The sequence below is a fragment of the Chrysochloris asiatica genome, unplaced genomic scaffold, assembly GCF_000296735.1.
Source record: "Chrysochloris asiatica unplaced genomic scaffold, ChrAsi1.0 scaffold00022, whole genome shotgun sequence".
NCBI classification, from domain to species: domain Eukaryota; kingdom Metazoa; phylum Chordata; class Mammalia; order Afrosoricida; family Chrysochloridae; genus Chrysochloris; species Chrysochloris asiatica.
This window is the reverse complement of record NW_006408540.1, coordinates 26747723-26759799: the sequence shown is the minus strand read 5'-3', so window position 1 is coordinate 26759799 and position 12077 is coordinate 26747723. Positions and strand designations below refer to the sequence as shown.

The window sequence follows — 12077 nt, the reverse complement described above, 5'->3', positions numbered from 1 at the left end:
AATAATGTTGTTAAATGTTCCCTTAAGCTGTTTAATATTTAATTGGAGATAACCATCAAAAATTGAAAAGGAAGTAATTGGTTTCTCTAATTGTCTGGTGTATGTTGCTAATTGTTTCTGTGAACAACTACCTCCTTTGCATTGAAACCAGGAGAACTGGTCTGGCTACCATTACTGAACATTTTGATCAAAGATTCTAGAGAAGAATCCTGATAGAAAGGAGGAAAAAGCAAAACAGAACTTCACATTCATATGAACCCTGTGCGATCTGGAGCCATGTGGGTGAATGAAGCCCTGAGATAGTGTTCAAACCCTAAACCAAAAATACCCTTTGAAGTCTTCTTTAAACCACACAGTAGTTTAACTTAATCAGTATAGAATATCTGCGCTGAGCACTGTAGTCTTTTAAAGAACTATCCATGTGGAATCAAGTTGACAACGGGAGTTTGAAAGGTTGAATAGGAAGCAGTGGAGAGTGGAGGAGTGAGCTTATGTTAACTGGGGAGGAACAGTTCAGAAAGGAGGTTAGAAATGGTTGCACAACTTTAGACATGTAATCATTATGACTGAATTGTACATGTAGTATGAATTTGTGGTATATGTTTGCTATGTATGTTTTCAGCACAAGAACAGAATAAGATAATTTTTCTTTTAATGCAAGGAATTGTATAAAAGGTATAAATAAAAGCTCTTGCACATGCAATGCCTTAGAGTTCTAACTAAGGAGTCATGATCCTGGTGTGGGGAGGCCCAATTACAGAAATTAATGATGGATACTGCTAATATTTATCTGATTTCATCAATTTGATGAGGCAATTTTTGCTCTTTGGCTTTAGGTGTGAGCACTTTCGATCCATGTTCCATTCTTACTGGAATGAAGACTCAGAGGAGGTGATAGAAATAGACCAGTTTTCTTACCCTGTTTATCGGGCTTTTCTCCAGTACCTGTACACAGATGCAGTTGATCTGCCACCCGAAGACGCTATAGGTACCGCAACCTCATTGTGACTAGCCAAGCCATTAGGCCAAAAATGTGTTTCCCCATACTCTACAGTCCTGAAATGTAAAACGTTTCTAGTAGCTTTTATAAGATGTTTTTTTAAAAAGATTTAAAGTAAATATCTTTGAAAATAATATTGTGCAATTATGATTAATAATATATGGACACTATTTATGACTGGACTTATTTTAATCTTTTAATACTGAAGTTCCTAATTTGGATATATCCTCTCATTTTGGTGGGAAAATGTTTATTTTGAACTTGGAAACAAAAAGAAGGGGAAATACCAATTTTGTTTTTTTCCTTTCCTTTAGAAAGAGCTTGTACAGTTTGTGTAGGATAGATTTTGGAGGTGAAGGGGGTTGGGAGTAGAAAAGAGACTGAATTTAATAAATGCAGACAGACTGTTACTCATTAAGAAACTTTTGGGGACTTAATGTACATAACTTTCTTCACTAAAATAAAGTATATATACAAGGGGACTTCGAAAAGTTTGTGGAAACAGAGAATGAAAAGATAGTGGAATTTTCCCACAACTTTTTGAAGCCCCCTTGAATTTTATTTAAAACATTAAAGGGAAATTGCTGTAAACTTGATCCCAACTTCCCACATTTTTACTTTTAGGTCTTTTGGATTTGGCAACATCTTATTGTGAAAACAGACTGAAAAAACTGTGTCAGCACATTATCAAGCGAGGCATTACTGTGGAGAATGCCTTCTCATTATTCTCCGCGGCAGTCAGATATGATGCAGAGGTAACATAAAACAGCAAACAGAAAACCAAAACTACCTTAGCTCTCGTGTGCTTGTTTTTCTTCTGCTCCACCCCCACCCGTTTTTCTTTCCCCTCTGAGACAGAGGAACATGATGAGTAACTTCAATTCTGTTTAGGGAATCCATGAACCAACGATCCTTAGAAAATAAAGTCTGGCCATATTTCTTTATTCTCTGCTCATAGCTTCAAAATAGTTGCTCTTTTGCTTCCATTTTAAGCTAAATTAAGCGAAGTGACTGAGGCTTTGCAACTGTGCTGCAGGATGAAAAGCCAAGTGTTGCAGGTGACTGGACTGTCAATCAGCGTGTTCTTTAGTGCCACGTTTTTCTCCAGGTGCACATACTCACGTTTTTCAAGACCCACTTTGTTATCTCCTGAGTCTGCTGTCATAAGCCAAAGGACACGCTATGATTCACTTCTGTGTATGCCCTGAAATTCTATCATTGTTGAATTATAATACACAGTTATCCTGTGGTGACAATTCACTGTGGATTCTGTTTTATTGTTTGTTTTAGGAGGTGGCTAGATCAAGTTCTTAATCAGGATTTGTGAATTTCTAGAGGGTTTATAAATGAAAGATCTCCCAGGAGTCTGAAATTTTGTGTATGTGAATTTAATGAAGATAAAAGCCAACTCATTAGGCTGTAAGCTCCGCATGAGCAGGAACTGTGTTTTATTGATTCAGGAACCCTTTAGTGCCTGATACATGTTGTTGTTGTTAAGTGCACTGAGTTGGTTCCAACTCACCCTAAATAGGGTTCCTGAGGAGCAGCCTGTGGGTTTGAACTGCTGACCTTGTGGCTCACAGTCCAGTGCTGATCCTACAGCACCACACCAGGGTAATAAATGTTTGTTGAACTGAATGAAGACAGTACTGTGTAAATGATGTATGAAGAATAATTTGTGCTTGGTTATAAATCCAAAGAGAGGAATAGTCTTGGAAGTTCAAGATGCCTCGCTGAAGTATATACCTTAAATGGTATAATAAGTTATTCTTACAAGCATTTTGTCATTATTTGACAAGGCGGTATATGTGGCATGAGTCAATTTATCAGACCCCTGCAAAGATCTGTAGCTGTGACCTCTGAAACGTAGCAGAGGATGAAATTTATCTTTATTGCATTTAGGGATCAGAATTGACCATAATGTCTTATATTTTCTAAATGTATCCTGTTTATGTTTAAGAGTAAATTGTGACTATAGACATTTTATATGGTTTAGCTGAGTTTTTCTACAGTCGGATGGTAGTTGGAATGATGATCAAAGTAAATTGTTTCTAATACAAAAAATGTAGGTGTGCTTTTTTGTCCACCCTTCCTTTAACCCCATAACTTCTTTATTAGAAATGCTAATTTCTTCAGATTTTATTTTCACCCAGTGATGTAATTTAAAACTGGGTCTCAGTGATTTCTTTCCATGTATTGATTGATTTTGGAACCTGCTTTGTATCCGTGTAGACTCCTCTTTGCTTGTAAATTCCTTTCTGCTGGGATTAGGGCCTTGCTGACTAGGCAGAAGCAGCTGCCTCTTGTTGTTAAGTGCCATCAAGTTGGTTCCAACTCATAGCAACCCTGTGTAGGGTTTCCAAGGCTTGTAAATCTTTACAGGAATAGACAGCCTCATCTTTCTTCTCCAGAGTGACTGGTGGACTGGAACCACCGACCTTGTGGTTTACAGTCCAGTGCTTATCATAGTTTCTGGGAATTTCTTTTTCACCTTTAGCTCAGATTTGCCCCAGAAAAAGCCTTATGCCTCTTCTGCCCACACCAGCTGATCTTCCCTCCTCCTTTTTATTTCCCTCAGATTAAGGAAGTATAAATACGTTGTAAACTGTTCCTCTGCAGAAACCGTAAATGCATGTGATTTCCCAGAGCCTGTCACAGTGCAGGTATGTCAACAGCAGACTGGCTCAGAGCATCTTTCCTAAGTGACCCTATTCTGTGTCATCCTCTGGCTCATCCAAGGGAACTTGAAGAATCCTTTTTCTCTACTGGATTACTAATTAGAAGGTTGGCAGTTCAATCCCTCCACCTGCTCCTTGGAAACCCTATATAGGGCCACTGTGTTGGAACTGACTTGACAACACTTAATAACAACAAATATATCCTCTGTTTCCTTTTCCATAGATCTGCCTTACCCAAGGTTCAACACTTTGAACATCCAGATTCTAGCTGGTTTTGGTCTTTTCTAGTTGGGCTTTTCAAGTATGAAATTGTTGAGCATTTTTGAATACTGAGATATCTCAACAAGTCAAACTATTTGGAGGGGATGGGAAGGCCAGTTTGATAGAGCATTTTACGTAATCATATGAAGGTGCTTTGTAAATCAAAGTACAAGTTTTTATGTACCTGTGATTTGTAAAAAGTTTTAGCTGCTTAGACTCAAGGTAATGCTCTGCATAGTTAAGGACGTTGAATGACTGGCTTCATTTTCGTGTATATTACAAAGATCTTGAATTCCACATGAATAGATATGGAAATGATAGGATTTTATGATGCCAACTCTAGTACATTCTTTATTTCCTGTGAATTTGAAATTATATAATTAAAACTTTAAATTCTAAAGGCCCTTATCTGAGATACTACGTGGTTTGGAGAACTTCTGGGTGCTTGTGATTGGCTAAGAAGGATCTTGTGATTTTTTTTTTTTTTTTTTCCAGAGATGCAGTTAGATAAACTAATTTTCAATTTTTGATAACTAAATAAGATTAACATGTAATTTTTAATCTTCCTATGGAATACAACTTAATCCTAAGAGCATTTATTAGTCATTGACTAGTACCAGGAATAGTGGTTGTTTTTTTTTTTTTTTAAATAATCTGAGCTGGATGATCTATAGTTTTTAACATTTTAGTTTATTATAACACCATGTGTGTGTTTGTACACGTTGCCAACTAAGACTGTCTTGTTGAAAGCATGGGTCTACAGATTGTGCTTACATATAAAATGCATTTTGAATTATCTAGAAGAGTAAACTTGTGGCAGCAACATGCTAGTAGGTAATAGATGGTTACATGGCTACCCAGTTAATCACATGAAGTAACCAGGTCACCTCTCAGCTGTGGCAAATGGACCCTTGTTAAGTGACATTGAGTTAGTTCTGACTCACAGTGACCCTGTATAGAATTTCCAAGGATTGTAAATCTGTACGGGGCCAGAAAGCCCATGGTGAGCTCAAACTGAAAACCCTGTGGTTCACAGTCCAGTGTTTATCCTACAAAGCCACTACTGAGTAAACTTTAAAAAAGAGTCTCTCTACGTGTTTGTGTGGACCTTTTCCCACTCTGCCTAACATTTCCAATTCATGACAACAGGAAACTTGAAGCCAGAACCCTTCAGTGTAAGTGCTGTCGGGTTCCTGGATTGATCGGTCCCAGAGTGTTGTGTTGACCTTCAGCGTAGGACTCGCTGGCTAGCCAAGTGCTCAAAGTCAAACTCTTGGTGATAAGAGCTTTTATGGTTATTTGTTTTTATAAATTAATCTTAGTATGCATTCCAGATACCTAATTGAATTAATACATGTTCCAACATTTGAAGGTAGAGTTTTGCATAAGCAGAAACAGATTTTTTATTGTTTTGCTTTACTGAATGTAAATGTTACTTTCCTTATGAGTGTTGTAGTCTGGCTGAAAAATTCAATCTGTGTGAATACTGTGGAGTTGACTGAGAAAAATTGATGTGGTGGGAGTTGTAGTTATTTTGTGGCTTTCAAATAAAGATATTTTTACTTAGGTTAGGTCCTCGGTGTTTTTAAAAAGTGTTCCTTTAAGTTGACCACATTGATTCATCAGTTTTCTGTTTCTTAAAGCTGTCTCTTCATTTAATTAAATAGCCTGTATCTTCATTTTTCCTCTACTTTCTTGAAAGTGGACTTTCATGATGTGGACTTTCAGCTTCTTAGACGGCAGACTTTGAGTCTGACTGTTGATGTCAGTAGTTCCCATTGAGTTGCCTCTGACTTAGGGCAGCCCCATGCACAACAGAGAGAAGTGTTGCCTGATCCTGTCTCCTCTTCATGGTCCTCGGAATGCTTGAATCTTTGTTGTGGCTACTGTGCATATTGAATGCCCTCCAACTTAGAGGTTCATCTGTAGTACTGTGTGTATCTTGTACAATTTTCTGTTGTGATTCGTAAGGTTTCCATTGGCTGATTTTCAAAAGTACATGACCAGGCCTTTGTCTCTTACTTTGGGAGCAATGCTGAAACCTGCCCAACATGGGTACTCCTACTGGCATTTTCAGTATCAGTAGCATAGCTTCCCGCATCAGAGCAACACAAGCCACCAACCATACTGTGACAAGCTGACAGACAGATGGTGGTGAGTATGACAGGACTATCTGATAACCATGAAGGAGACTTTCACCCTGAGATTGTGTGTGTTTTGAAGAGTCAGACTTGAGTCGGGGAATAATTGCTTTTTACTCGGTTGTGAGTAGGTAGTATTTGGGATAGCCTGAAGTTTCTAGCCTCTCAAATGTCTTTTCTAGGGGAGGGTGAGAAATTCTTTCAGTCAAAGTTAATTTTAAAAGGCCTCTTCTTGTTTTTATTTTTGTTGTGTATGTCCAGGATTTAGAAGAATTCTGCTTTAAGTTTTGCATCAATCATTTGACAGAAGTTACACAGACTGCAGCATTTTGGCAAATGGATGGCCCTCTGCTAAAGGAGTTCATTGCTAAAGCCAGTAAATGTGGAGCCTTTAAGAACTGAAGCTGAAGGCTGTGCGGTCTGAGTGCTCTGGGGCACTGTTGATGGTGTGTCCCCCTTGTGCTCCCACGGGTGATGTAATTCTGCAGGTAAAAACAAAAGTCAGGCCGGGGTTTTTTCACTCTCCGGCACAGAGAACTCTCTGTGTAGGCTTAGATGAAACATGTATGGTTTTGCCTGAACCCACTTAAAGCAACTGTTGTTTCTAGATACATGTATTTGAAATGTGATCTTTCTTACATTTGGGCTGAAACATTGTAAAAGGGTGAGAGTTTTCTTGTAGTTCTGTTTGATTAAAGGAACTTCTGACCGTTGGAGACCGTCGGAAGATGGAGGCCTTAGGAGTTGTGATGGTTCACAGGTTGTGAGTTGAACATAGAGGATCCGCCGTGAAGTCAGAGGTGCTGCAGCAGTTGCTGGTTCAGTTACTGTGAAGGAAGAGTTAAGATGACATGAGACTTTTGTTTGTGCCCTTGCACTATGATGACTTTCTCAACTTCACGCTATATTAAAGTCTTATTCAGTTTAAATCTATTAAAATGATAATTATGTGAAGGTAGATTTCTAGGTTTCCCAAGATTTTCTTCAGATTTAAATACAGACTGTTGTTGTTAGGTGCCGTTGAGTCGGCTCGGACTCCTAGTGACCCTATACACAACAGAGGACAACACACTGCCTGATCCATCCCCACAATTGTTACACTTGAGCCCATTGCTGTTGTCACCATGCCAGTCCATCTGTTGGAGGTCTGCCTTTCCTTTGCTGACCCTCCACTTTACCCAGCACAATGTCCTTCTCTGGGGATGACGCCTCCTGATACATGTCTGAAGTATAAGAGATGAAGGAAGTCTCATCATCCAGGCCTGTGTAAAGGTGACAGTGAGAGAGACTTCATTTGGACACAGGAAATGCTTTATAGATTATACTCTCCACTACTTACCCAGTGGTCTTTTATCTTAACAAGGTAAAATTTGAGAACATAAATTTCTCCCATCCCCTTTTTCTCTATAAATGTTTGCCTCATAAGAAGAAAATAATGACATTTCAGTATACTCTTGCTTTGCAATATATAGCTGCTAAATCATCAGACCTCACACATAAGACTTGAACAAAGTGGTTCTTAAAACCAGCTTTCTTACAGGTCTTAATGGAATTTGCATTATCTGTTTAATACTATCATAAATTAGCTTATTTGAGAGCTCACCAGCTTCCACTTTTGACTTAGATATGATATTGGACATAATTAAACCCTGAAAAGTAGGCAAAATTGTGGTCTTCCTAAAAAGATCCTATTTAATAGACAGTTACTTGACCATTTTGGGTCTGGTCTTGTACAAGATTGGGTTTAAGTGTTCCACTTTGAGTTTCTTTGTGGGTCCCACTGAACGTGCTGTAAGAACAAACTTTATTTTGCTTTCTGGTCCTTGGACTCATTTCCTTTTGTAAAAGCATCTTTAGTGATTTTTGTTTACTGAATATATTTTCAGACCCTTTAATAAGCAAGAAGATGAAGAGATATCACAGCTACTATTTTTAGCATTGTTGTAAAATGTATGCGTATTTATTTGGAAGGCAGGCAACAAGGCACTGGTAAAAAAATGGTTGATTTTTTTTGACAAAAAATATAAAGCTAGAAGCCCCAGACCATATTTCTTTGCCATGTTACAAATAATTCAAGTCCAGTTAATAATTAGGTTAGAATTTGTTTTGCAACATCATAGAATTTTCTTATTACATTAATTTATTAGCTGTGATGCATAATATTTGTGGCAACCACTTCTGTAGGCTTATGACCTAAACAAAATGAGGACGTCTATGTTTACTGTTGTTCTTACTTGAAAAAAATAAAATAAAATAAAGCCTAAATCCATTTGCATATATAGTTCATTCATTCCTCAAATAGTTTCCGAGTTCCTAATAAAGGTTAAGAACCACTTCTCGGATTACTGAGCAGTTTGTATGAGTATGGTTGGTAGTAAAAAGAACACAAGTAAGTCATTCAAAAAGTCTTCAGATGTCTTTTATTTTTTTAATGTATAGTCTTACAGCGTTATTTTTTGTTGTTGTTAATTAAAGTTGGATTTGTTAATTATAGCAGGAAATGAAAACTATTCTCTCAAGTTGATTTTTTTCATCTGATACAATAATGGAAGTCAAAGTACTCGTATTTCTTAAAATAGCCCTAAATGTACTTTTGAACTTTTACTGGAACAATGTTTTGTACTCTAAGTATAAAGAATGTATTTATGTAATGTTTAGAATGACATATTAATAAAGTAACCTGTTGAAACAGGCATGTAGCATTCTTCCTCCCCACCCTTCAACCCCCAAGTCTAGTAGTGTGATCATTCACAGGTCTCAGACTGAAACCAGTTACCACCCTAACCCACGGCAGCTGCTTGATTCTCAGCTATACACACAAACACAGCTGAACTGTCATAGCTAAAAAAGTGTATCTTGATCCTTTGGGGTGTTTATAAATGAAGAGGAAGACATTGTCCTTATTCTCAAGTAACATTATTAGGAGAGAGGAGAGATAGGCTTAGGAGTCAATGATACAATAACATATTTAAAAATACCTTTTCTTAGTACTCAATTAGAAAAATCGTAACAGGGTTAGTCTTAGAAGCAGTTATGAAGTAATTCTTGTGCTGTGTAGGAGGAAAACATAAAATGTTCTATCTCCTCTCTAAACTAACAAGTTAGTTGTACCAACCAAGGCTTCAACTTAGGGGATAAAGAGTCTTTTAGAACTTAGTGTAAGCAAGTCAACTGTGCTGGAAGGGAGAGAATAAGCTAAGACCTAGTTAGGAGCCCTAGTGTTGCTAGGCTGCTAACTGCAAGGTCGGTAGTTCAAATTCACCAGCTGCTCTGCAGGAGAAAGATGAGGCTGTCTGCTCCTGTGAAGATTTACAGCCTTAAAACCCTGTAGTCACTGTGAGTTAGAATCTTGATGGCAGTGTCTTTTTTTTTTTTTTAATCTTTATTAGGAGGAAACATTGGCAAGAGGACTGTGTGTATGTTACTAGTAGCTTTCAGTTCTCACAGTGCCAGGTATTGTACCTTGTGCTTCTCAAAAATTTTACTTGGTGTCATCATTTTGTCCCGTTTTTGTTAAAGGTGTCGAGTCAGTTCCAACTCATAGTGACCGTGTTGTGTCAGGTTTCCTTGGCATGGCTGGTGGATTTGAATCATTGACCTTGTGGTTAGCAGTCCAGTGCTTATCCTACAGCACCATACCATATACTGTAGGATATATACTCTACTGCTAACCTCAAGGTCAGCGGTTCAAACCTACCAGTCACTCCTCAGAAACCCTGTATCAGGTCACTGTATGTCAGAACTTTATCGAGAGCACTTAATAATTTTAAAAAGAGTAATTGGAGTAGGGACAATAACAAAATATTTTCTCTCACTCTCTATGTTATATATGGTGTGCTGTGGAGTCTCATAACGACCATGCATAGGGTTTCCAAGATGGTGAATCTTTACAGGAGCAGAAAGCCTCGTCTTTCTCCTGCAGAATGGCTGGTAGTTTTGAACTGTTGACCTTGAGGCCTGACTCGTAACCACTCTGCTACTAGAACTCCACATATATGTATACATACATATATATTTGAACCGCAAGGCTGGTGGGTCAAACTCAGCAGCCACTCCTAGGAACCCTATACTGGGTCGTTATGAGTGGGAACCTACTCAACAGCAACATGTACACACATGTGTAACAAAATACCTGCTCATAAGTTGACATCTGCGTTTCTGTGATTGGTGATGTTGTCTTACTTGGGATTTAGAACTACCTTCTTCTCCATCCACCTAAACTGGTTTTTTGCCCAGTGAGGTAACTTAAACCTTAATTCCAGAGGGTCTGGACTATTAGTAGATATGTCAGAATTGGATTGCTGTAATTTTCCATTGACTTAGTCACAGAACATAGCAGTGCTAAGAGATGCCTTAATAAATCTCTTGTATTCCAAACATATTCTTCTTTAGTACGCCAGGACTTACTAAGGAGCCTGGGAGTGCGATGGACTGTGAACCACAAGGTTACCAGCTGCTCCATGGGAGAAAGATTGAGTCTGTCTGCTCCCACAAAGATTTACAGCCTCAGAAACCCTACACATGATCTCTCAGTTAGAACCAATGGTGGTGGTGTGTGCCATTGAGTCAGTTCCGACCCATAGTGACCCTGTATAGGATTTCCAAGGAGCAGCTGGTGAGCTTGAACCATCAACGTCGTGGCTCAAACGACCGTGCAGTCCAGCGTGTTAACCCACAGCGGCACACCAGGACTCGCAATGGTACTTAATAATTAAGGAGCCCCCTGATAGAATGATAGTACGTAACAGAGTTATGTTATACTCCATATGATACCCATTATGTAATATCGATCCAATCTACCCTGGGTAAACAGGATCAATCACACAAACCAGTACAGCAGGTCCCTACTCTGCATGCTGATCCAGAGGCAGGAAGAGCCCAAAGTGACTTGGTGGAATTCTTAACCAATGAAATCAGAGCGTCTCCTGGTGGGAGCATTCCACCCTTTGGAACTAAGACCTCTAGATCCTGAGAGCACAGGATTTTGGGTCTAGAAAGCAAAACTTTAGTGAGTGGATCATTAAAGGTGACCACTCCTATATCCGGATAAATAGATCACATATTGGATGCTTGTTTAGAGCATATTCAGATTCCTGTAGAACACTGCTGCCATCCGGCAAGGTATTGCCATGTAACCGATGCCCTAATTGTAGCTTTACAAGCCAGTCTATCATTCTGTTGTCAAGCCCCGCTGCTTCAGGATGGGGAGAACATGATTAAGACCAGTAAATTTCCTGAGCAGGGGCCCACTTTTGCACTTCATTTACTGTGAAGTGAATACTTTGATATGAGGCAATACTGGGTGGGAAGGCATGACTGCGGGTAAGGCATTCTGTAAATCCATAGATGATAGTTTGGGCAGAGTGTTGTGTGCAAGGAAGGCAAATCTGTATCCAAGATAAGATATTGCTGCCTTTTACATGGTGGAGGAGGTCCCATGTAAGACACCTGACACCAAGATTGCTTGAGGAATGGTGCTGTATTTGAGACTCTATTGGCATCTGCTGCTGACAGATTGGTCACTCTATGGTGGTGATAGCCAAGTTGGCCTTGGGGAGTGGAAGTCTATTGCTGAGCCCATACATAACTTCCATCTCTGCCACCATAGCCACTTTGTTCATGAACTCACTGAGTTATGACAGAAGTGGTTGACGAAAGAGGCAAACTAGCATCCACAGAACATGTCATCTAAGACACTTGATTATTAAAATCCTCCTCTGCGCATTCACATGAGACACGTATTTTCACTTATTTGGTCTTTTCAGAAAGGACTGTCAATATACCTCTTCACCATATCTCTTTGTCACCAATTTTCCAGTTATGTTCTTTCCCTTTAGGCAGACCACTAGTCACAGTCCATGAGTACAGTCACACTTCTGGTCATTTCTCTTCCTAAGAAAATGAACAATTAGGTGTGCTGCTCCAAGTTCTGCCCATGGGAAGGATTTCTCTTCATCCCTGATCTTCAGGGAGGTCCCAGCGCTGCCCCTGACCACT

General features: G+C 39.0%; 1 protein-coding gene across 1 annotated transcript in view; it reads left to right on the top strand.

Moving 5' to 3' along the window:
* Positions 1-6816, top strand: part of RCBTB1 (regulator of chromosome condensation (RCC1) and BTB (POZ) domain containing protein 1) — a 29994-nt gene extending 23178 nt beyond the window's left edge. The window contains exons 9-11 of the mRNA XM_006837648.1: positions 837-988; positions 1625-1755; positions 6342-6816. Of these exons, the coding sequence (XP_006837712.1) occupies positions 837-988; positions 1625-1755; positions 6342-6482 (424 nt within the window). The 3' untranslated portion in view covers positions 6483-6816. The remainder of the gene's footprint in view (positions 1-836; positions 989-1624; positions 1756-6341) is intronic.
* Positions 6817-12077: the final 5261 nt, after the last annotated feature.